The sequence below is a fragment of the Bombus vosnesenskii genome, unplaced genomic scaffold, assembly GCF_011952255.1.
Source record: "Bombus vosnesenskii isolate JDL3184/JDL3185 unplaced genomic scaffold, Bvos_JDL3184-5_v1.1 scf7180000013293, whole genome shotgun sequence".
Lineage (NCBI taxonomy): Eukaryota > Metazoa > Arthropoda > Insecta > Hymenoptera > Apidae > Bombus > Bombus vosnesenskii.
The window spans coordinates 2,835,168-2,861,908 of NW_022882944.1; the positions used below are offsets into that span (position 1 = coordinate 2,835,168).

The 26,741-nt window shown below is 38.1% G+C and overlaps 1 protein-coding gene across 3 annotated transcripts in view; it reads left to right on the forward strand.

Moving 5' to 3' along the window:
- Positions 1 to 26,741, forward strand: part of LOC117232734 — a 92,361-nt gene that overhangs the window by 48,381 nt on the left and 17,239 nt on the right. For 2 of the 3 annotated variants that reach the window (XM_033492331.1, XM_033492332.1), the window contains exons 4-5: positions 24,340 to 25,292; positions 25,445 to 26,343. In XM_033492331.1, the coding sequence (XP_033348222.1) occupies positions 24,340 to 25,292; positions 25,445 to 26,343 (1,852 nt within the window). The remainder of the gene's footprint in view (positions 1 to 24,339; positions 25,293 to 25,444; positions 26,344 to 26,741) is intronic. The other variant, XM_033492333.1, reaches the window with a different exon arrangement.

Consider the following 26,741-nt stretch of genomic DNA (forward strand, 5'->3'; position numbering starts at 1 on the left):
TTTATTCTATTACTACAAAATCGATCATACATAAATCTATAAAATAATATAAAATAAAAAACGTTGTGCATCTATTATCACGTTCGTCGTCCAGCGTGATTCGGCTAAGTTTTCTGCGGGGCCCAAATCATTGTAATTCATTGTAAAGAAAAGATCATTTAGTTCTGAAATGGAGAAAGCGATAAACTTTCCAGCCAGAATATTCCGAGGTATCTCATGGCAGATATCTCAGAGATCTTTCATTTAGTCGAGAAGCATACTCGTGAGACGTACATCCGTTATTTTTTCATCCTCAAAATGTTCAGTAAACAGCGTGAAGATATATTTGAAATTGAGGCGAGTAGTGACGACGAAGTCTACAATTATTGTTCGAAGTGCTCAAAATCACCTGAAATGTGTTTGGAATGTTTTAACAAATACCATGCGATATAGCATAATGTAATATTTTACGCAGAATATAAATTAATAAAAAGTATGGTATAATGTGTTTTTAATATTTTTATGTTGTATATCCTATATATAATATCCCATATTTAATTAACTCGAACATAGATAAGGGTGACGTGGCGACGAACGTGTTATTTCATTTATGAAACGAAAGAAACTTTCAGGGCAACCTAATATATCGTAGTCTTTTCTTCCATGCAAGCTCTCATCGTTCTGCTATGTCTCTATTATTTCTATCTTCTTATTTCTAACATCGCCATCCGATACTTTCGCCGGTATATCTATTTAATCATCGTGCCATTCCACTGTAAGTATTCTTCTCTCTTTCTGTCAGCTAAAAGGTGCGCTTGGTCGACCCTGCATTGGCTCTCGTGATGCTTCCAGCTCGCTGGACCGCGTTAAAGGGAGCTTTTCACCGACCTGTTCATTCATACGCGAGGTAAATCCTTTTCCAGCCACATTGGATGCATCGTTTCTATCTATCACCATCCCTTTTCCTTGTGTTCACGAGTTGTCACATGCAGCTTGTCGTTCCGTTTGATCGAGACCAATCGATAGGTTAGACTCGTGCGATCAAATTCCCTGTTATCGTATCATGAATTTCTATAATAGCGACCAAGGGTTTGAAGTTTGAAGCGTAACGTTGCAGGACAGAGGAGAAGTTAATTGGATAATGCATTTTCTGTCAGTCATTTTTGTTACGTACGTAACAATATTTTTCTCCTGGTTAATATCAGGTTACTGTTTGCTATGCAACACCGTCCATAGTTCCATATATTGCGGCAGACTTTTTTAAACGCGATTTCAAATTATGTCAGAAGAATTTTGCATGACAAAGCAGTATTTGTACGTGGCTTCTTCGCGTGTTGATGTAATGTTTCGATATCGTAGCAACCTTCTAAAATGTGATTTCGAATGAAATCTTGAGAATTTTATATGCAAGAACGCTGTTTATATTACGATTGCTGGTTAACGCGACGAGTAACGCGGAAAAGACGTATCTTTGCGTGGCTTTAGTTACTACTGCATTATTACTCTTTATTATTACTCTAATTATATTAATTACATTTACTAGAATATTGTGTTACTGTTTAATTATAATGAATACATTAACTCATTTTTGATTTTCTTTATACAATACGAAGTTCCTCGATATACTCTTTATTATTACCCTAATTATATTAATTACATTTGCTAGAATATTATGTTACTGTTTAATTATAATGAATACATTAACTCATTTTTCATAAATTTTTCATTTTCTTTATACAATACGAAGTTCCTCGATATACTCTTTATTATTATCCTAATTATATTAATTTCATTTACTAGAAATTGTGTTACTGTTTAATTATGATGAATACATTAACTCATTTTTCATAAATTTTTTATTTTCTTTATTCAATACGAAGTTCCCCGATATACTATTTATTATTGCCCTAATTATATTAATTTCATTTACTAGAATATTGTGTCACTATTTAATTATGATGAATACATTAACTCATTTTTCATAAATTTCTGATTTTCTTTATTCAATACGAAGTTCCTCGATATATGACTAAAACTTATTATTATATTTCAAAGATCAGGTATTTAAGGGAAATAAGGTGACACAAATACGCGCTACTTGTCACAATATCTGCCAACTAATATGCTCGCGCAAATAAGAAGAAACCAACCACTAGATGCCGATACGCAATATTAAAAGCAATAAAAATTACGAGGGATTTATTAAAACGTTGCCGTGTATATGAAGCCATAAAACGCATAAAAGCGTCGATAAATCGGCTGGTTGGCTCGTTGGCCGCGATAAAATGGCCTAAAAGAAATTTAAACACCCTTCACGGCTAGCCACACGTTCGTCTAAGTGAATAATACGACGCTGCCGGATAATTCAGTAAAATTTACGAGCCACCGTAAACTCGAACTCGTGGCCGATCAAGATACGCTGCGAGATCGAGCGGAATACGTGAAATTTCGCGAATTTGCATCTTGCGTGACACTCGTGCGAATTCCACCGCAATTTCCTTCCTTCCTTATGCAAATGTACTCTCATTCAAACCGTGCACCGTGTATCGCGCTCTGAAATCACACCAAACATTAATTTTATAATTCAGCCTTTCATAAATTATCTTTTTCATTTTAATTAAAAACGATCCGATTGCGTAAATTGTTAAGAGAACACGCGTCCCAGACGAACATCTTATTACGTGTCGTGTTTCTCCTGTTTGCTCTGTCGATTAATGATCAGTAAAGTGTAAAGTAAAAAATTACTAACGACAGATTAGAAAAAGTATCGTAATGTACGCAAGTAATAATTATATTTGGTTACTTAGTTATACAATAGTTATATATGCAAGTATATACAGGTAATTTTATAATAAAAAAAAAAAAACACGTGAATTCCATCAATTTATATCTTTTTTCCAAGAGTTAATTTTTCTATGCTTCCACTGATTGCCCGACCAATTTAGCAAACAATAGCTATTAATGGCCAACGAACAATGCAAACGAACAAGAGTAACTGAGTGAAATACATAAAATAAATTGCAAAGGTTGCGCGGATGTTGATACAAACTAAAACAATTCCTATTGTTTTTCGAGAATAACCCACAAGCTGCAGGAATAACAATGGCCGATAAAGTTGCATAGACCGTTGGAATAAACGCGTCATGGTCCAGTAAGTTGGTAGATGGACGTTGCTTTGGTGCAATGGCACGTGGCCAGCAGGGTCGAAGTTGTAAATTCTTCTCCTTTTTTTCACCGACGACGAACCTTTTCCACGATTTACGATCGCGCCACGCGATTCGTTTCTTGGACGTGGCTTTAATTTCCTACGGATCTTCAACGAAGACAACGTCTGACAGTGTAGTGATACGACTACTTCAAAGTACTGGCGGTAAATCGTGAAGCAGATTTACGGTTCCTTTGTAGCTAAAAGCTTTCGAGCAACGTTTCACGAAAAGTTCTCGTTATTCACTTCGTGAGAATCGTAGTTAGCACCGTTTGGATAATTAGAACGTAACCATCGATGTGGATATTTAAGAAAATAAGGCAAATAAGCTGATGTGCTGGTCGCCATTGTGTGTTAAAATTTCCTTTTGTCTTTTCCGGTTAATATAACGCATATTTTTATTTAGAAATATTGCAAAAACTATAGTCGTAAATGAAATGGTATAAGACATAACCCGATTTAATTAAGCTTAAAATATAATTATAAACGGTATCATATATCAATAGTTACGAATGTAAATATAATTTAATCCGATTAAATATAACTATAAGATACATGCCAGACGAGTTAGAAGGAGCCATAAGAATATGCGATATACTGAAGATTGCAGTGGTTTGTATTTTGTAATTAGCTCGTTTCCCATGTTTGTATAACGTAAATAAGAACCTAAATTCATTGAATAGATATGCCACACCTACACATGCTTCCTACACGCACTGTATTTTCAGAAAATATAATTAGTCGCCTTTATGGAATCATTAACATTTTTGCCCAGTATATTACGTTTGTTAAAAACATTAATAATTATTCTATACTATCCTTGTACTTATACGAAATACTTGGAGCATCTGAAAGCTCTAAAAGGAAGCAAAATATCCCTAGACAAGTAAAAGCTTTCGTTCCCTAATCTTCTTAATGTATAACACTTTTTTACCCGTAGAAGAAATATAGCGCGTGTTTCATAGCTTCAAGACTCTATATTTCCCTTAAGTCCTCGGTGGACATTTTCCGTAGAAACAAACATTGTTAGCAAATTTTAGATTATCTTCGTTTTCCATCCAAGTTCTATATATTTATATACATATAACAAGAAAAGTCACTTTTCTGGCTAGAGTAAGTAGGTGTTTTTCCAGAGTTTTCCAAAGATGTTGCGTGTTCGAAGGGAATCAGCTTTTGCAAATCCTATATTTTGAATCTGACGTCGGTGGAGCTTATGGCGCGGCTCGTGAATAGCGAGAATGGCAGCTGGATACGGTCGACTTGGCACAAAACCCTGTTTCCTATCGAACTTCCTACATTATCACAAAAATCACCGCTAAAGTCACATTTTAAGGAGCATCGGCAATAAAAATACATGTTCCTTTTCACGCGAAAATTTCAAAGAATAGAAGCTAGAAATTCAAAGAGAAAATTCTTCTTCGTTCTTTACACACGATTCTAACTGTCACGTCAATAATAAATTATTCCAGGAAATTGGCTTTAGTTTCATTTCAAACGGCATACCTTTGTCCATGTAACAGAACAGCCAAAGTGTGAAATCGCGTTTTAACCCGTCAAATAGCAAATCATTTTCGAGTGGCTTTCTTTCGTTCTGGCTGCGTAAGCCATGGTTAAATACAGGAAGATTATACGTCGACCTATGATATTCCGAAACATTTCACGATCGAGTCTCGTCCTACAACGGTTCTGGATGGAAAGCCCACGCGACGTTCTATGTGTTGGCCCCTTTTTACCACAGCACGTCACACACGACTCGTCCAGCTGCAAAAACTATTAACCCCACGCAACAAGAAGCAGAGACGATTGATGAAATCGCATAAAACAAGTTTCAGCATTAAAATGTCAAACAGCCAAGCTAATCGCTCTAGCTAATCCCGCAAGGAAGGGAAATGGTCCGTTCGACCCTGTGCCACCTATTGTCTTCTCATAGACACATTCTACTTACCAAATCTTGGAAAGAAAACGTCACGTTTTAACCATTCATCAGTATCTCCAGGAGAATCTCTAAATCTCCGTGATCCAGCTTTTCTAACGTCGAGACCCTGATCATAGTCTGTCCCCGACCGGTAGATGGTTCACGGTAGGTCCCACGGCCGTTCTATCTTAGTAAGAAAAAAAAAAAAAAAAAAGAAAAGAAAGAGGGAGCGCAGGTCGATAGGATGACCTTACTTAAGCGCAGAGAAAGATCGTCGAGGCTGTATCATCCGCTCTTTCCTTTCCGTTGTTACGTAATCGGCCTCTAGGAGGCTCGGTTGAGACGCGACGATAGCTTCGACGGACGGCAATGATCGAGAAACGAGGTGGTGGGACGAGGCACGCGGCTGCTACGCGAACAGCGTGGTGGCACGTAGTCCACGGAGAAGAACACCACGAGTCTGCCTCCGATGCGACTGCTGGCCGGAAGTGGCCACTGTGGATCCGGTCACTCGACGTCGACGAATATGTGTATCGTGTTTTCACCGGTATCAACCAGACAATCGACGATTTTCTTCAGACGTTGAGCGGTTAGTGGATCGTTTTCTCTGCGAGGAGGACGTTTGGAATTGTTTGAAGCGAATATTGGAGTTTGACAGACGACGAAAAATTTCAGACAGCTGGAGGATTTTATTTCTCTTAAGATACTGAACAGTCGGTGAACGTCTTCCCTTTGTGAAGAGAACGTTTGAAATTGTTTGAGGTGGACGCTGGAATTTGATTATCGACGAGGAATTTCCGGCAGTTCGAGCATTTCCTTGCGTGAGAATCGTTTTCCGAAGGATATTGAACAGTTAGTGGACTCTTGGAAACAGTGTTTGAGTTTGTTCGAAGTGGGTTTTTCAACCAAGTCAAACTTTGGATAATTTGAGAATCTTTCGTCTTAAAATACTGGGGAGTAAGTGGATTCTTTTCGTTGTTAAGAGAGTGTTTGAGTTTGTTTGTACAGTCTGGCATCTGATACAGGATTTTGAATGGTACAAGGATTCTCTTGGATTGGAATCGCATCTTTTAATATATTAACAGTTACTGGATTCTTTCCTTAGAATTAATAAGAAGAATGTTTCACTTTGTTCGATGTGAAGACTAGAATTTAGCGAGAGAGGAGTTTAAACAATTCGCTGATTCTCTTGAATAAGTATCTGTTTGTTTAAGACATGGAATAGTGATTCCCTAGGAAGAATGTAAACAATTAGAAGATTCCACAGGAAGAATATAAACAATTAGAGGATTCTCTAGAAGTCTGAGAATGTTTGACTTAGTTTAAGGTGATCACTCGTGGATGTTCAATTTGGAGGTACACGCTTTTACCTTGGAAGAAAGAGGATGGAAATCTTCGAATACTGAAACGTTGCATGGAAAAGTTGTGAAATAGATCTTGAACAATTAGAAGATCGTTTATGTTAATTTGAGGCAGATGCCGGCAGACCTTGAATCTCGAAGAACAAACGAGTAGCGTGATTTAGGCAGAAGAATGAAAAATACACTGTGAAAATTGCAGAAGAACCTGACGAACGTGAAAAACAGAGAAGAACACAGTCGTGGTTATTTTAAGGTATAAATAATCGAAAATTCTTTATAATCTTTTAATTATATAGTTTTTGGAGATAGTTGGATAGAGGATCAGAAATTCAGAAAACCAAATTAATTTCAATTTCAGTGAAATACAATATAACGCATAATCAAGATATTCGCAATCTAAACGACGAGTTAGCACGTCTTTTCCAGTCAACAAGAAAGAAACTGTCGAGAGAAAGCGAGTCTTCCTTCGAAAAGAATTGAGATAAAAATACATAAATATGCAAAGGAAAAAAAAATAGTTGATCTGAATAGAATGTTATGGAAATGTCGAAATAAAATGCGACTAATCTGATAAACCTTGAACTTTGTCCAGTAACGCTGGTCAGTTTTCTGTGATCGATGTCTACTCTCGTTTATCACGAAGTCACGGTGTCACAGCGTTTGATTTAAACAAACAAACATCGTGAACTTTGATGTCCGATCTGGATTTGTCTCTCTCTCTCTGTTTTTTTTTGTTTTTGCCTGATTATAAAGTATGATTTAGAAATAACGAAAGACGAATATTGACGCGCGATCTTTGGCATTTCCTTCTTCTCCGAACTTCTTTGGCCAGGTAAACATCATAATTCCTAGAACACGGAAGAGCTGATATTTGATTTGAATATTATCGAGTAGGCGTCGATCAGAATTCCATAATTACGATAAATTTCACAGTCCATTGAACCTGAGCGACCAAGAAAGGTCAGATTAGGAATTCCGTATCTAGAAAATTTACATTTTCATCGGGTATATCTTTCCTTCGATTTGAAATTTCAATTCACTCGTCGAGATTTCTTAAGGCCCCGAAGCCACAAGCGCGTATATTATTCTTTTCGTATTTATTGTTCCTTTTGAAATTCTTGACGAGTCGAATGCACGATCGATGTTGGCAATAGAAACGTCAGCTTATTTCATAAGCATGACGAATAATATTTACGGTAATCCGAAACGTTGAACGTCAGTTTGAGACGTCAAACGTCATAACAATGTTATCTCGTCGAGTTATCGCGAATTCTGAAAAAAAAAAAGAGGAAAAGAAAAGAAACAGCAAGAAGAGACGAAAGATAGAATCGCTTGAAATATTCGACTGGGTCGGACTGGACGTTAATTTTCGATGATTAAATAAACTCCGCATACGTCACTAAATTGATATCGAAATGTTGTCGGTTTGTTTAGTTTCCCCAGCTGTGTTTAACATATAACGCGAACGTTTACACACGTGTTGCGGATATTCGCAACGAACCGATGCAAATTTCACGTGTAATCGATGGCCGGTACGAATGCGAGAGAAAAACGAACATTGCCGCCTAATGGAACGAAAACGAGATAATGTGGAGGGCAATCGGCACGATACTAACTCACGTGTTCCTATGTGCGAGTAAATCGAAAAATGGGTATTTCCGCGGTATGAAAATTTCGTCGTTGCCAGAGATGTTTTTTTTTTATCGTTGTTTCTGAAACTGTTAATTAAGATCGTTATTCGAAGCTTCGAAGCTGTGGCCAATAATTTCTGCGACTCGTCGCCACAAATTTGTACCTTTGGATTATTATCCTTGCACATTGACGTGCAAAATTAAAGGATCGCTAAATTTCCCATGAAAAATCGTCGGTTTCTAAACCGTTACAATTTCGTGAAAAAAAGATAACGGCGTATCTTGGATTATTATAGTCTGTCGGTGGCAAACTTTTCATTTAAATTTCAATAAAACGACGACAGAAAATCGTACATCAAGTTGGACGAAGTCGTTCTAAGGGGGTGGCTTCGATTTTCGAACTCACGTTGATGAAGAATATTCTTCAATGTCCGCGGAGACGTTTGGATTTGTACAACTTTCGTCAAGTATTTTCACTTTCCGATCGGCTACACGATGTAGAAAAGCGTCTTTGTGAAAAATGTATCCGAGGATCGTTGTATGATTTTCTTTATCACGAAATTGTGACGGTTCAAATAGTGGATAATATTTCCTTGGAAATTTAGTGATTTTTTTAACTTTGCCACCGTGGATTTACTTATACAGTTCATTTCTTGTTCAATTTTCGCGTTTTTGTTTATTCACTGAAAAATGGTTTGTAATTGATGTAATAATTCAAGGTTTTTACGGAGTCAGAACGATTTTACATTTTCGTAATTTTAGAATTCTTTCTCCACCCAGTACCGATTTACATCTGAATGTTTTGCAATCTCGGTGTCTCGTGATTTTAAAATATGAAATTTCATACTAGGAAGATTCATAGCTTGCATATTACCTTAAAGAGTATTCAACGTTGTAGGAGGATGGTGACGCGAAATTTCCATTGCCGGAAGGTTGAACGGCCTGAAAGGACGGAAAACATCTTTGCATATAAATCGATGGTATACATACAAATAAGACGAGATAAATTAGCGTCACCAGCCGTGGATCCTTCAGACGCGCTCTCCGACTTTAATTAATGCAGAAAACGAAAACGTGATCGCGAGATAATACGATATCTTCTCGAGGAATTCCTCTCGCGAGCTCGCCGCGTTGACCTAACCTTTTGATTAGACTGTGAAACAGAGTCGTCTGTTGCGACGAATAAACCGTGTTTTTATACGAAAAGTCGACCGATTACAAAGCAAAACGATATTTTAATTCGACGAGATTTAGATGCAACTCGAACGGACGAACAATATTTTCTGCCGACGAAGCAACATTCGACTTTTTACGAGTCTTTGAACAATTTACAGTCGCAATGAATTTCCTTTTCTTCGAACTTTATCGAAACTTTGCAACAATTTATTTGGATTTTAGAAATATTTTGAAATGCAAGCATATCCTCCGTTTCAATCGTATCATCCGTTTTACATGTTTGTGAAGTATTTACGACAGACGTAAAAATAAATGAAACGAATCTGTTCTACATTTCAGCATTCGAGTGTTATTCTAGGAAACGTTGGTTTAAGTATGGCGTTTTGTATGAAAGAAGACGTTCTTGCGAGGTGAAATTTCATGCATAATACATGGAAATGGTAAGTAGCGTGTGCATCGATATCAATCTAATCGGTTCACTGACTGAACGTTATTCGATGCGTTGCATACCGGGCACGATGCCGCTAGGGAAGACAAATGGTGTCACACGTACATACTTAATTGATACGCGTCGGTCTGCCTATGCTAGTTATCGCCATTCCGTGATTTATTACGGCACCAATAAATCCGAGCATAATGCATGTGACAGTCGGCGGGTTAGTGACCAATTAATCTGGAGTTCCAGAATCATCGTATTCGAAAGTTCAAATGGTTTACTCTAGAATTCTGGAGTTCTGCAGTTTCGTAGCTTTATAATTGTCGAGTTTAATATTTTTCTAGTCTCGGGATTTTTCAATCGCAGAAAATTCTCGGACTTTAGAATGTTCAATTATAAAGCTGTAAAACGCTCGAATTTTAGAGTTTAGACGTTTTAGGGTTCCTAGAGTTCCCGACTTCTGAGATATCGGGACTTGGTTGCTAGAGTTCTCAAAGTCTAGAGCTCTAATATTCCCAAACAACAATGTTTAGAGTTCTGATGTTGCAACATTGAAGAGTTGCAGATTTTTAAACTCTTCGCATTCCAAATTTAGAAGATTTCAATGTTCCAAAGTTCCGGCTCTTTACAGTACAGAACGTTGTTATTCGAGTTCTAAAGTGCTGGATTCTAGAATTCGAGAATGTAGGGCTCGAGAATTTTGAAGCTCGAGTTCTAAAGTTCTGAATTTCTTGATTTGATAGAACTTTCGAGTTCGGGAGATCAGAGCACTCTAGAGTGCCAAAGTGCGAGTTCCCCAGTTCCAAAGTAACTTGTCGAGTTTGACCGTTCAGAGCACTCTATGGTTCTAAAATTCGAGTTCTCGAGTTCCGAATATCATACGTACGTCCGTAAACTTCGAGAATTTTAGAATTCTGTATGAATATCATACAGATAATAATCTACCTCCAGAATTCAAGATTTATGATTCTAAAGTTCCAAAGTCTACCAACACTCGTGTTTTCCAACTTGTCGTACTCTCGATCAATAGAATTTCGAGCACACGATTGTCGAAGAAACCAACGAACGACAAATTGACCGCGACGCGATTAATCACCAAAACTAATTAACATCGGCGCCTCTTCGGTAACAATCAGATCGATAATTCATTAGTGCAAGGTAGAGGAGAAATGACGAGTGCGTCGCGGTTCTATTATGCTTTTTTCACTTCGTGATATTAATCGTTAGAAACTGGATCAATTAACGGTGCTAATTAACGTTCGCATCTATGCACCTCGCTTTCAAATTCAGATAGAAAACGATATAATGCTTGGTTCTTTGTCAGACGAAGAAAATCGCCGAGGACAAAAATATCTCTTGCACAGAGAGAACGATATTTTGATGGAATTGTTCAACGATGAGTGCGAAGAGAATTGATATGATTATACTGGTGGAAAATTTCACTGGAATATTATACCGAATTTGATGATCCTTGCCGGAACGTTTCTCGTGAAATTGCGGCATAAGTTCATCTTATTTCTCTGTAGGTATACAGAAACTTTCACAATGCGAAGTATTTACATAAACGAAAGTGGAATTTAATAATTCTAGAACTCAGAAATTACGTCAGATATCGTACGTACGTCGTACACATCTCTAAAGGCGTTTCTCAAATCTGTTTCTATTTTCCTTTTTGCCATTATCAGCGATGAAATTGGTTGAATATTCTTCTATATTTCAGCAGAGTTGAATTTTCCTATAGAGCTTATCGTCTTTTGGATAATTCTGACGCATATTTTAATGTTAAACGTAATAACAGTAAATCAATTGTATTGTAACATATACACAAAGAAAATGTCTTGTGCGTGTGAAACGAAGATTATTCTAATAACTAATCCGAATAGGTGAATATCAAAAAATAATGCAAGATTATTTTCACGAAACTCAAACGATAAACAGTGTAATACAGAAATAGAAGCTACTTATAGCGCTGAAATAGAACTCAGAAATTGTACGTCTTCGAGTGCGCACGGAATTTCATCCTTGTAGACAGTGGATATACTCTCGAGTGCGTTTGTATGTTGGCTCTAAATCTGGATCTCAAGTTGAGCGGTCGATAAGTGCGCGATGATTCGTCTTAATGCGTTTGATCGCTTGTATCGTAACACGGATAAGTGTTCGCTGAGATACAGGCCTGAAACAGATGCACAGAGTTTAATTTTGGAAACAGGAATAAGAACTGTTAAAACCGCGGGAGAAAGTACATTCGTCCATACTCTTTCTACCGATATCGATCATCTCCTTACTTTTCTTCATGCTGTCGTGTTCTCTCGTTTATTTTCTAACATTAAAAAATATCTTCGACCGGAGCAAAATATAAGAAAGATGTTATTGGTGTACACGATCTCTCCCTTCGATCTTAAACATCTTCGAAACGTTACGAATTCTTTTCATAAAATGAGAGCGAGGTCGGAATATTAAAATTGCAGGATCGCAGCAACATCAACGCAAGAATCGCCAAATCTTTATCGAAATTCTATATCATTCCATAGATTCCAGTTGAATTTCACATACATAAATTAGATTTCACAGACCGAGTTTCAGAAATATTCAGGAAGGACGCGTTTGAATAGATCTCCTTCTTTACATTTGCTCGTCTGTCTTAGTACCAAGTACTTTTCGTCTGCTAAAATAAGATCGAAGCACAAAGCTTGAAGAATCGTGGCGAGGCTTAAATTTCAGCATAATTCACAGCTGCAAATCTTGGCTTAACCGAATCGCATACAGCATCCCGTATAATCCAATAGAACAACGACAGAAACATTCCATAAACCGTGAAGACAACAAGTCCCAGTGGCCGTCATCCGAGATCTGGCTTCAGCAATCGCAAGTGAAACTCGGCGAAGCTCGCTCGGATAAGAAACTGTTAAGGATAAGAAATTCGTTTATTTAGAGAATAGTAGCGCTGCCACTACACAGACCATAGTAAAGAGTAATGTTTATTGCCAAGCAGAGAGAGTTACGGAAGTTGGTTGCAACTGAACGCTCGGAGGGATCCTGCCGTTTAGACGGTCTAAATAGCTGGAACAGCTGCACCACTTCCACCGAGTGGCCGTATATCAAGTTCTTAACAATAGGAGGACAGGAATTCTCCCGGTGCCAGGGATGTCGGATAATGGGTTGGCTGGCCGCGAACTTCCACGTGCGCGCTTTTCCAAGGCTGCCATTGGTAACACTGACTGATGGCAATTAGCTCTTTTACTATCGGAATGGGTCTTAATGCTTAGAGGGGCCGTGTGTTAAGTTTGATCAACTTGCTCTTACAATTTCTTCTCGTCTTCCTGTCCTTCATCTTGCTATAGGTTCACGTACTGTTTCACAGTGGATCGTGAGGATATATCATATGAAATCTCTGACGAATGTATCACGACGTGTCGTAGCTCCGCGTTCTGAGATTTTGTTAGCACTCTCATGTTCATCGTAGCGGTACAGTTTGGAAAAAGTTCGAGGATGGACGTCAAAGCTGCAAGATTGTAAGTGTGTCTGAATTGTCGATTATCCGTTATACTGATAAGTCTCGATATTCAACGAGATCACCTTTAACAATGTATAGCATAGTAGTTAAGAAAAATATTAACACAACGTTGTACCTATTAGAACATTTGTATAGTAATTGATCAGGCCCAGTGTTAAGTTTCGTATTTTTTGGTAGTACTTTTATGCAACTATGAAGGTTTGATATCATGAAAATGAAATGTATAGAACCCGATGGAAAAACGCTGTAAGTGGAAAATAAGGGTAACACAAGGCGTCGTGTACGTTTGCGGAGTAAATATCTCGTAGCTTCTATGTAGATTTTCAGATTTGTTTGAAATTCGAACAACATAACCGTGACAGTCGTATCTCATTACAAATCCAATGAAATTTCAAGATGTTTTCTATAACACTTGCAATCTATACGCGAAAATTTTCTATGGTAACTGTTCAAATACATTGCTGAGTCATTGTATATCGACTTAACTGCAGCCTAAGATCTCCACATGGTCAAAGGAATATTATTAAATGAAAAACTTCTCGTCCAATTGTCCGTCCCTTTACGGCGATAGACTTCGCCTGGTAAATGTTTAAACGCGCTTAAGTACACCAAGGCTAACGCCTTTAAGGCTTGACGGTATTATTATTCCCACGGGTGTAAGTCAGAACTTTAAACGGTGCTGTATCTATCTAGTTGTCTGTTTAGCAAACCGTTTGGCAAGTGTAAACCCGGCTATCCACGGTTTCCTCTGGAATCAATTTTCCCGTCAGCGTTTTCAGACGTTACAAGCGACCGTTGGAATTTATGCGACGCCATAAAACGCGTGCCCCATAGGGGCCGCTCTTGCGTCAGTATCTGTCGCAATATTCTAGTAACACGACGTTGATGGCGCGGCGTCTCACAGCGCGGTATTCGAACGAGACTTCGCGACAAAAGTCAAAATTCGCGGGCTACGTTGGCAGACCATGTTCGCAGGACAGATTGGCACGTTCACGGGCCATATTCGCACATTTTCACGTTCCACTGTACGGCATTTGAATGACGATTCGGGACAAAAGGGCACGTTTGCAAGTTTCCAGGCCACGTTCGCAGTTATACGAGACACATATCGGGACATGCTTCTCATATATGCGGAAGTAGCGTGTATTCCGCTGCCTCGATATCGAAAAGGATTCTTAAGATATTCCTATATCTATATATGCGGTATATAGAAATATTCATATGTACATTTGTTTATTTATTTATTTATTATTACTTAATATATCGTCGAATTATACATGTATAATTCCTTACGTTCTTTGCACACTTTTGCCTCGTATTAAGTCTATATATTTATGTATTAACACTTTGACTGCCACGCCGAAATCACATGTTTCGCTGAGGATGACACCGGGAGTATTTTTATTATTCAAAGCATATAATGGCACAACCTTTTACTACAATTATTATCACGATATTGGTAGTTATTTTTCTATAATACACGCGTTTAGAGATTTCATTTCCTTTATTAACTTTTATTTAAGTTTAAAATCATAAGAAGCTTAAAATTTCTATTGGGTTGGCAACTAAGCGATTGCGGATTTTGTCAATACCACCTAATGGCAAAATCCGCAATCGCCTAGTTGCCAACCCAATAGTTCGTTTAGATTTTGAACGTTATTAACACTTTGACTGCCACGCCGAAGTCACATGTTTCGCTCAGGACGCCACGGGAGTATTTTTATTATTCAAAGCATACAATGGAAAAATAATAATAAATTGATGATCTAAGACAACATTCTTCCCCAATGGACCGTTTATCTTATTGATGGTCACGGGTGACCACCGTGGCGTCTTGCTAACAGTTGATAGCGACGTATTATAACAAGGTTTCGTTTATTTCAACAAACCATTCGCATTCGCTATTTCGTCGTAAGCAAAACGTGCAGAATATATCGTTGAAACGTGTAGAAGATGTTAGTAAACGGTATTTGCTCATTGTATATGAATAGTAAGGTATGTGCACACTTCTAACTTCAATTATATGATTATAAAACAGCATTTACGATTATTTTCTGAGGTGTGTTTATAATAATTTTCGTAGATTACCCCTCAAACATATGGATGCAAACACAGTGCACTGTTAGATGCAAGATTTGTTCTCTCTTTTTTTTTTATTGGTGTTCTAATAAAAATGTTTAATTGTTCAATGGTGCACTTTTTATTTCAAAGTATCTTCTATTTATCGGTTATATTCAAAATGCCCTAACTGTCAATTTTCATACAATTTTTACAATCGTAAGAAGTTCAAGCTCTCGGGTCATCAATGACCACAGTGGCGTCACAGGAAAAACCGTAGCTGGTCATATATGACCAACGTGGCAGTCAAAGTGTTAACTACGGTTATCATTGTTATCATTATCATTATTATTATTATTGTGATTATTATCGTTATCAGTTTGGTATAACCAAAACTGGCTTCAAAATATCGAAATCTCAATTTGAAAATATTGCAGAGGACGTTTAGTGGATCTGATAGAGAAATCTTTTGCCGGGACAGAAGCACCAGGAGTTCTCCCTGTACGCGACAGCCATCCGGAGGGAAACGAAAGAGTTGGATGGAGGGTTTAAAGAAAAACGGCCACGTTTGCAGGTTTTCACGTTCACAAGAACGATACGCGACGAGACGGCTTCGTCTTTTTCTTCGAATTCTTTGTTCTTTTTTGACAGATTGTTCTGAACCAATAGCGTTCCTCGAAATTGGTTTTCTCAGAGCATAAGTGCAGACCGAAGTATTCGAATCAATAGCATTATTCGTCGCTAAATTGGCAAACTATGTATGTGGTCAGAGCAATGGCTTTTTTATTTTAATTTCGACAATTGATAAAAATATACAAGCGATTTTGACGCTGAAAATTGATATCGATTTATCTTCAAATGGAAACACGATTGTGCGAATAATCATTATATATATGTGGCATAAGTGTTATCAATATTTCGAGAATTTCAATCTTATCTCTATTTGATGCTGTATCATTTTGTTAACATTTAACCTTCACTTTGGTAGTTACTTATTAATTCATTTAATTTAGTATAATTGCGATAATATGCGTAATTTATCGTATTGTGTTTAAACACGTTACAACACGTCAACTTTACCAACGTTTAAATCTTAACTGTTGTAGTTATTTATCGTTCTCGTTGAATTTTAACGTTTTACTAATTACTTTAATTTTTCCAGTATCTTTAATATTTATTTAACCTTAATAATACTGGAATATTTAACGCTTATTTTAATAATAATTCTCAAGAATATTACATGCCGAAGACCATTAACGTTATCATTTTTGCTGGATCACCGGCCGCCTTCCATTATTTGGAGCGACGCGACATTAATCAATCTACCAAGCATCAAGGTCACTAATGACGTAATATCGCCAAAATGTGCCCGATCGAGGATGAACGTTATTTGACATTCGCTGATGTCAACGTCGTCGAAAGACACGCTTTCCTTTGCCAATATTTCGTAAGCACTATCGATGTCCCGTATAATAAAGTTACAGCTTCGAGGTTATCGTTTGTCGTTTGTTATTCGTATCGTTTCTATTAGTTATAATATTTAACGACGCTTTAGCTAATTAATATTTAGCTAGAAAATACAATGTTTTAAATCGCAATATTCCGTATTACGAATAATCTAATTTCTAATTTTTATTCGAATCTTCGATCGCAGTTGTACCTAGAAAATTCTGTTTTCTTTTCTTCGCAAAAAGATTATTGAAATCCTAGTCGTTATCGTAGCAGATCGCCTTTTTCAAAGGAGAAGGATTAAAATCGATCGTCGCTTGGAAGAATTACTCAAGTGTCAGCCATAATCACGCAAAACGACTCACTTCTTTTTCGCAAGAGGATTACATTTAAATGCAATTTGTAATCACACAGAATAATTGTTTCTCTGATTTTTTCAAATCCACTTTTCTTCATCTTCCAAAGGAATCGTAGCTCGTATTCACGTAGAATTAGTTCCCTTCTTCTCCGACGGAGAAAGAAATAATCACGTAAACTGATTATTCGAACAAGATTATTCGAATACACTTGTAATAACGCGATAACGAAAACCACCGACCAGACGTTTTATCGTAAGAAGAACTCTATTTCTATGGATATAATGGATCACGTGCAGCCTTATATTGCATGATTCCTCGCATAGTTGGCGCACCAGGTCGTGCAGTTTCCGGCGGAAACACGCGCAATTAGCGCGACCCTCGGCTTTCTCCTCAAATTCGATATTTCATGTCACGATAGTACTTAGACTTGAGTCAGTGCAGGAAAAGAAACATCGGAGAAATGAATCGAGTAAATGCCTCATGGACGTTACACGTGTTCGTTGGAGAAAAGATCGATCGTGACCGTGCTTATGAATACTGAAATTTCCATACGTTCGTGGGCGTTCTCGAGCCGAAGTGCGAATAAGAAAAGAAAATATCGTCTGAATTCTTGGAACGTTTTAGGAAAATTGTCCCTTAGGCTCGAACAATTTGTATAAATAAAGCGATTCACTTGGACTTGGTAAACATGACTGGTCGATGAGAATCAAGCGGTATTTTCTATTCCCCATTATCTTTATGCAACAGCTCGTAAAAGTGTTCGCGTATTCGCCATAGATACGTCACGATGGTATTTGAGCAGTGAGAAGTTATTGGGTTGGCAACTAAGCGATTGCGGATTTTGTCGATACCACCTAATGACAAAATCCGCAATCACTTAGTTGCCAACGCAATAGAATCTTTATGTACGATGTGTCGTAGGAAACGTTCGAAATTTCATTAGCACCATAATCGATAGACTGCGAATTTTTATGCAAATTCGTATCTTGGAGGATACAAAAAAGTGGTGTCTCGGTAGAAAATTATTTTACCTAGCTATAGCTAGTTTCACGTGGTAAGTATTATAGGAAACACTGTACTTTGCGTATTTTCGTGCAAAGTTTCTATACACATTTCCTTTATAATATAAATCGTTTACCTAAGTTGCATTTTTATTAATTGCATTTATGAAAATAAATTTATGAATTTGCCTAACTATCCACAGTCTATTTTGCTATTTATATTTTATTATCACATTTTACTATCTGTAGACGTAAAACGAAACGTAGGTGTTGAAGGATTAAATAATAAATTAAACAGCAAACGAAATAGATGTTCTTCTACGCTAAGATCATCGAAGTGTCTAGTTTAGAACGACTCGAACATCTTGCAATTGGTATTCCTTGCGAGTGATCCAGCTTTCTGATCACGGCGTCACCACCCACGAGCACGTCGATTAATTAAATGGTGATATTTCCAGACGGCTGACAAGGCCTTGACGAACATTCTTTTTAATCGAAATTGCGACATGTTTACGCGTAATCCCACGCATGCAACGATACCGCCTTGTTTGTCTCGTTTGTCTGTACGCGTCCACATGAGGCAGGAGGTCAAATTCAAACGTCAAACGTTAAGGTTCGTTTAATCGCGTACAACCGTTTAGTCGAGTGACGAGTAATTTGCTAACTTGTTGCGTGTGGGCGCTGAAATTTAGTCGAGTAGATCGATAAAACGATTTAATCGAGTAGATCCATTTGATTAGGTTTGCCTGGTTGTATAGGGTGCTTCCACCATACTCGCTACTAACCGACTAAACTTGTTACTAAACTCTACTAATTCCGGTTACTTTCTACGTACTAAACTCCAATACCTAACTAAACTTCAATAGTAGTTGCCTTATAATTGTAATTGGCTCGTCATTCGATCGAATCATTGGATGGTGGTTGCGCGTCTGAACAAGATCGCTTAAAGACGATCGATTCAGAAATTTGAAAATTGAATCGAGTTGTTTGTGGCGAAACAATTTAATCGGATAGTTGCATTTCATGAAACTTTTCTACCTCACCAGGCATCTTCTTTTACCTTATTATTAACCAACTAAACTCGTAACTAAACTGCGTACTAATTCACTTTCTATGTACTTGAACTGTTTAGTTAGCAACAGCAATTGGCTAGTCGTCGCCCGACTAAATTATTCGACACGTCTGAACGGATCTGCACTGTTGACGTCGATGTTAATTATTATTCCATCGTTAGAAATTATCTCGGTGACGCGGCAGAAGCTTCTGGCAGGCGTGAACGAGGTCAGAAAAGCGACGTCACTTTACGACGTGCTTCGCCTCGCCATAGTGGAAACTTTTTGAATTATGTGTTGCGTGAAATAAACGCTGACAACTCGCAATTAGAATTTTATTTATAGCCGTACGTACGAAGTTGTATGCTGATACGCGGTAATAGAAATTTATTGCTATGGAAAATGTCATGAAGCCCGACGTTTACAAAGGTTAGCGGAGTGAAAATGATAAGATACGCAAGCTGTAGTCATCGCGTTCTTCCCTTACAGCCTTCACCTTCCATATTTCCTATGTAATTTCAATCTCTACGCCATTTATTTTTAACGATCCTCTTTAACGATTTTCTATCTTATCCGTCACACTACTCGATACTTATGTCACCTTCGTTTCGAATACTACGAGCTTGTTAAGATCATGTTGGACAGATACTCGGAGCCGATCGGATCGTATTTCGCGGTGGATATCGTAAGCACAGGCATCGAAATCACCGTCCAGTTTCCTAAGGGGCTTCGTAAATTATCGTTATATATACAGTACTTACACGGAACCAATTCCCCAAAGGGAATTGCCCTCCACAAGACGTTTGCGTCCTTCGCTTGCAGCATGTTTCACTCGCCTCCTTGACAAACGCTGCAAATGGAAGATGATTTACAGCAGAAACGTTAATCGATTGGATCAATCCATGAGCGATGTACAAAGAAACTTGTTAACGCTAATTAGTCGAACTAATGAGTTATTTATCCAGTTTATTCGTTGCTTTTTGTGTAAACGATTTCGTTGCTTTTGTAAAAAACTATGTATCTTCTCGTAAATTTTACATGAACGTGTTTTAGATGTGGCTGTTTTTAAATTGATCTTAAGTAGATGTAGTCGTGGTTACAAATGAAATAAAGTGGCTGTATAGTTCTTTCATATCTACGTACGATAAAAATTACAATAAAAGATACGAGCTGAAGGAAGAAACCAACAATTATTAGGTTGGCCGAAAAGTGTTTTTTTTTTACAGACACGTCTTTTACAACGACGTAGCTTTATACAAAACGTGAAACCTAATCTATCGAACGTTGTAATCTTTATCCTGATAGAACGAAATGGATCACACGTAATTCGATAAAATAATATAAAATGGAAAATGTTGTGCGTCCATTATTTCTATAATGGAAATACATTGAAAAATAGCAGAGATCTAATACAATGGAAATACATTGAAAAATTACATGGAGATCTAATAGGATGAAAAATTACAAGAAAAATCCGACAGCGTCACGAAACTTTTCATCGGTACTATACGTCATTGCGAAAAATTTGCCAAGAGAAAGACACGTCAGTTACAAGAACAAAGGAGCGTAAACGTCTGATCGAGCTTGTACTTACGTACGACGAGCACGTAACGGACACGGAATGTGCATCACGACTTCTTTGCACCTGTCTGATTTATGAATACCATTCGCGTATACGCGGATCTAACGTTCGTCCAACGAAGAAAAAGACTCGTTACAGCAATTAAAAGCGAATGAAAAAAGAAATGTGAAACAGTAAGAAGGAAGATCGTCGTGTATTCTCGTGTCGATCGTCGATAATTTGTCGGCAAATTAACGTATCGATTTCTCCCTCGTATTAACCGCGTTTCCTACTTAGGCAACGCGATGATTTTTTGATCGCGACAGTGTATTATTCGCCGTAGCAAGCTGTATGTCGCAACTGTGCAAAAACCGTGAAACGACTGGCGCATTCCATGTTACAGCGGAATGCAGTTACGCGAGACATACGTGCGTCGCGTAACCGATCGAATCTTTTTCGTTTCTGATCTCGTTCGCTGTGTTTCAGTTTGGCCGAATAAATCTTTGTAAAAGTAAAGAACGAAATTTTAGTTGTTGATTCAATCTTTCGTTATCGAATTTCAATTTCTCATTCGTTTATTCGTTATCCGATTTCAATTGTTTCGTCGGTTATTCCATTTCAATTTTCAAGTTTGTTCTTGAATCTTCGTAAAAATCATCGCAGGATTTCTTGAGCTTCTCGTGAAATACATATTTCTACCGTACTAAACGTTATTATTATACAGAACAGTGTATTATTTGTATTGTAACATCCAGTATTACATTACAGTGCTATACATTTTACAATGTAGTTCCGTATTGACATGGCCAAATGAGAAGAAAAAGCGCTTTACGTAAGCCGATAACAATGTGTTAACATTATACCGTAATATTATACAGAAGAAAATCAATGTAATATAATAAGCGTCTTTTAAAATCTATTCAACATACAATGCATAAAATTCTACTAAATATTAATCTTCCTAACATCTTCCTTCCGTTCACTTCGTGCATCCATCATCCACGTTTGCACATCAGCAAAATGAATCCGATTTCATGGTATCTACTACGCTACAGAAGCCAAGCTACAAGTCCAAGATCTACAAAACCAAGTCCTGCATTCGAGATTACGTACATTTGGCGAAATCCTGAAATTTGAATTATCCAAATCGTGGAAATACCGATTCTCAAAGTATAGGACGCGTTAGTGGCGATTGAGATGTCAATTGGCTATGGAGAAGTGGCCGTAACTAATTGTCAGCGAGTTCAAAGCTGTTCTAATTCGACTAGATACGCGGCGTGATGAACGAGCAAGCTGATATATAACTGTGCGATCCTCCGCGAATGCAGATCTCGTTGTCAGTCGTATTCATTGGCCTAGTTCGAACCGAACAATTGATTCGCCTTGCGGACGTTATTTCCAAGTCAGATCGAGCTTTTGTACGTGTAGGATGGAAAAAACGGGATTTTTCTGGTTCAGCGTCTCTTAAAGCAATCGCTCAACACTTTGCTGTTGAAAATTGAAAGGAAAGCGGTCCGCTCTTTAGTTTCTTAGTAGGAGATAGCTTGATAGGTTTATGTATTCAAAAATGTGCGAAATACTCGTTCGAGCAAGCAATTGTGAAGGAAAAACTATTGTAACGCGAATATCCGAAAATTTCTTGGATGCTGGTAGAATTAAAATGTAAACTTCGGGATGTCAAAAAATTCAAAGTAAATTGAGAAACAGGTGACACAGCTACTGGAGCATAGCGAGTCTTTGAAGAACTACGTTAATTTGCGTCAGACAAAGGGAATGTCTTTTGCTCTCGAAGCTCGTCGTACGTCGAGCTTCAAACAATTCCGTCGCCAATAGTATAGAGCGTCATTTAAATTTCATATTTTCGTCATTTTAACCGGCACGATCTCAATTGCAAATCGCCGACCCTCTAAGGAACATACGCCGGGGCGACACAAATCTCCTCGTTGCGGATTTAATGAGCTTCACACTCCCCGGAGACTGAAACTTCTTTGGATTGTTAGAGAAACCAATGGTATGGTCGTTGGTTTTCGGACATACGGTGCAATTCTATCAGAAACTCGATATTTTGTTGTATTTTCACGGATTTGATAGAAGAGCGTTGCTTTTTTTAGAATTTTGTTTTCTTTCTATGTTCGGTCGCTTGGAAACGCTATGTTGTGAAATGGTTTTCAGAGAAACGCTGTGCAGAGAACTTGCGGAACTTTTGCTTCCATATATTCTCTATATACAGGGTGGTTGATAACTGGCGATACAAGCGGAAAGGGGGTGATTCTACGCGAAAAAAGAAGCGGAAAATATAGAATAAAAATTTTGTTTCTTTCTTCTAAATTTTTCCATCGAGACAACGATCTACAGTGAGATCCGTTATAACGTACCGCACGCGTACCGAGCGAAATTTCAAAGTCGATTTTCTCGAAAACAAAGCCTCGAACGAAAAATGTTTATTCTATATTTTCGACTTCTTTTTTCGCGTAGAATCACCCCCTTTCCGCGTGTGCCACCAGTTACCAACCACCCTGTATATCTTTCTATTTGATACAAAGTAATCAAATTTGAAGGTTTTCATCGAATGATCATTCTTTCACTCGCCTCTTTGTGATTCCTTATAAAATAACTAACTCGTTACAAGAAAAGAGAATAGAAAAACTAGAAGAGAAAAAAAAAATAAGAATGCCACTTATTTGAGTTAGGAAAGCGATTCAGTGATTTTGTAACAGATTAGATAATATAATATATAACACAAATAATATAATGTAGACGATGAACAAAAATCACTGCTATAGTTTCTCGCATCTAAAAATGGTAAAAGAGAAAGGAAAAAGAAAGTGGTCGGTAAAAATTTGCTGCGAGAGCATTTCCATCAGTTCGTCAGTAGGGTGGCGTTGAGAAACGAGGCGAGGCCGGGCTCGAAGCGGCGATTAAATGTCAAACGCAGATCGGATTGTTGTTTCGGTGGACTTTGGAGCGAATGCTCGAAAAAGTTGGTCAGGCTGGTTTTCGAGGAAAATTCAATTCAACCTAGTACCTATCGTTGACAGTCTCGTCAGCGGTTCAAAACGCGATCTGCTTCTCTCGATCGTGTAAAACGAGAGATCTCGAACCGATTGAAATCGTCGAACCCACGCCTGTCGTTTATACGTATTTGCCACTGATCGTTCAACATTATTTGCTCGAATATATACACCTCGATTCATAAGTATCAGAAATTTGCACAGGCTCGCGAAAATATTGAAAGAATAGTCGTACACAGTTTTTACGAATATATCATATTGCGTTAGACGAAATATTTTGCAATTTCATTAATACTCTAATGACAGTCATAATCATATTCGTAAGATTTGACACAAATTCGAGTACATAGAAGAAATTGCAAGATATTTGACGGAAGTGTATACGTATTTCGTGTTGTAAGATTATTTAAACGATCAGTTATTCATTATATTAATGAGACTTAGTATTCAATGGGGTCATCTTTAACCGAAAGGTACAAAAGATGTAATTAATTATTTCAACGAATAGAAGGAAACTACCAAAAGAATGGAAAAATGGAACATAATTCGATCCATTGAAATTCATCTCATTCTTCAAAACAATATGTAGTCGCCGACAAAAACGTGCTTCAAAGATGTTTTCGTTTTTCAGGCACAGCGCGATCGACGAAGAATCGCCAAGTTCGATCACCAAGTCGTTGACAGTGGCCACACCGTCTCCAAGGGACGCCTCACTTGACGATCCTCTGGGTACTTCCACAAACATCAAACAAATTTTCCCATTACACTCCAGCGCTTCGACCGACCAATATTCTTCGAATCGAAGATTCGAAACAAAAGCCAACGACCCCATTAGGCTCCAATACCCACAGATAAAACGAGACTCTCAATCTCCAAACATTGTCAAGAAATCCTCTTGTTCCCCAAAACAGACCACTCTACCAACCGATAACTTAGGTCTACTAAAAAAATCGCCACATTTAGACAAATTAAATGACCTGGACAGACAACTACCAGAAGGATTCGCAGATTTGGAAAGCAAAGTGACCATCAAGTTACCTTCGGAAGAAGCCACATTGAGGTCTATAGATCGCGAAGATTCCTTCAGAATTCCATCAAGTCCCGAAGATATTTCTGATCAAGAAATCGTTGAGGTTAGAAAGGACAGTGCTCTGTTCCTGGAGGAACCTGAAGGTCTGCCAACTCTTCGAGAGATCCTTAGGTCTAGGAGTCCAAAGATCGTCAGACCTAGAAGGGAGAGTAGCGGATACGGAAGTAATTTGGGAACTTTTGACGAGGATAGAAGAAACTCGTCGTCCGCGGATGTTTTGCAAGATTTGTCGTCGTTTTTAAAAGAGAGACGAAGATCTTCTACCGGTCCTAAACGGTTGAACTCGAGGGTGATTTTGGGCAGAGCCGAGGAGAGTTTGGCTAAAGACGGTGAAGTTGGAAGGATGCCTACGACCGAAGTTCACAGGAAGCTATCTGGGGCTGGACTCGAGATGCCAAATATTGAGGAGGTTAGGGAAGTTCTTAGGGATGAGGTCCCTTCCAGACAGGAGAGCTTGGATAATCTTTGTAGTCTTGTGAAGAGGGTTAGCTCGGGTAAGTTGCGGTGTATAACGATTGGTTGGCTTATAGAATTTTCCTACCTTTATATTTTTATAGTTTTTCGCGATAACTTACTAAGTTGTGATATTTTACGTGTTTATCGTACAAAAATAAGTTATATCTGAAGCTTCTTTTCTATTCATCAGAAGACTTCTCCATGCGCTGTGGCCTTCTCGGAGATCCTGCGGATCAACGTATTTGCCTAAAAGACACGTCAGGCATATCAACCATCAAACACCAAGACTCGTCAGCCCTCTTCGATTCTTCTCTCAGCGATTCGGCCAACCGTCTCTCGATATCTCCAACCTCGAAGAGTCCGACTCAACCAGTCGCACGTTCCACAACGCCAACGTTTCTCAGTTCCAATATACGAGACATCAACAGGCTCGTCGATAAATCTGACGAGTCTTTTGATCGATCAAAAGACACGAACGCTGAAAGACACAAAACTGTCGCGTCTAGAGTCAACGAAGCATCTCAAAATAAGCTGGCCGCTCTGCAAACCAGAGAGAAAACGGTACAACAATCCGTGAAAAACGATATCCAATTCGATGTTCTTCCACGATCGATTAAGATGTATCAGTTGTTATCCACCCAATCTGAAGATAGATCCGATGGCGAGTTGCATTTGGACAGAAGGATATCGTTTCAAATTTCAAAGCAGGAAGACGTGGCTGCAACAATGATGTCATCGGCGGTATCAATGAACGCGTCTCTGAACAAGTCTTCGAGCGTCTTCACGTTGAAAAGCAGCGTTTCTGGAGATAATCAGACATTGACGTCCGGCGAAGCTGTTGACAGCTGCAACGCGAGGAAGACAGTTTCACCCGGAGAAATTGGGACGAGTCAAAGGTTCCTTGGGGATAGTGGAAACGTATCTGCGAGACCTATTTATCCGTACTGTCCTTACTCGCCCTATGGGAGTCCTCAAGGAAGTCCCAGGAATAGGAGGAGACCTTTGAGAGAGAGTAGGAGAGTTTCTATCGATAACAGGCAGGGAGCTCTTCAGCTGAATCAGTATAAATTATTGGATAATATTGGCCAGGTAAGTTTCTATCCGTTATGTGACTGTTTCTATGATTTCTAAGATTTTCAAAGTCCACTGTACCTCAAAGCTTTATGATATAGTTCATTTTTATTAATCTCAAAGTCAACTCTAAATTAATTCATGTAACCAATTCACAAACACAGGTTTAGGTTTGTCTTCACGTCATCGAATAAATTACAAACATAACATAGAAGTATCCACGATATTCGTAATTAATTAAAATATTTTCCAAAAATCCACCAATTTAATTCTTTAATTTTTCAAGTTCACCGGTTTAAAAAACACCAATGTGTTTCGCTTTTATTAACTTTGAGGCTAAATGGGAACTCATGTATGTAATACCAATTCATATTTGTGAGAATATAATTAAGCAAGTAGAACGTCATGGAAAATAT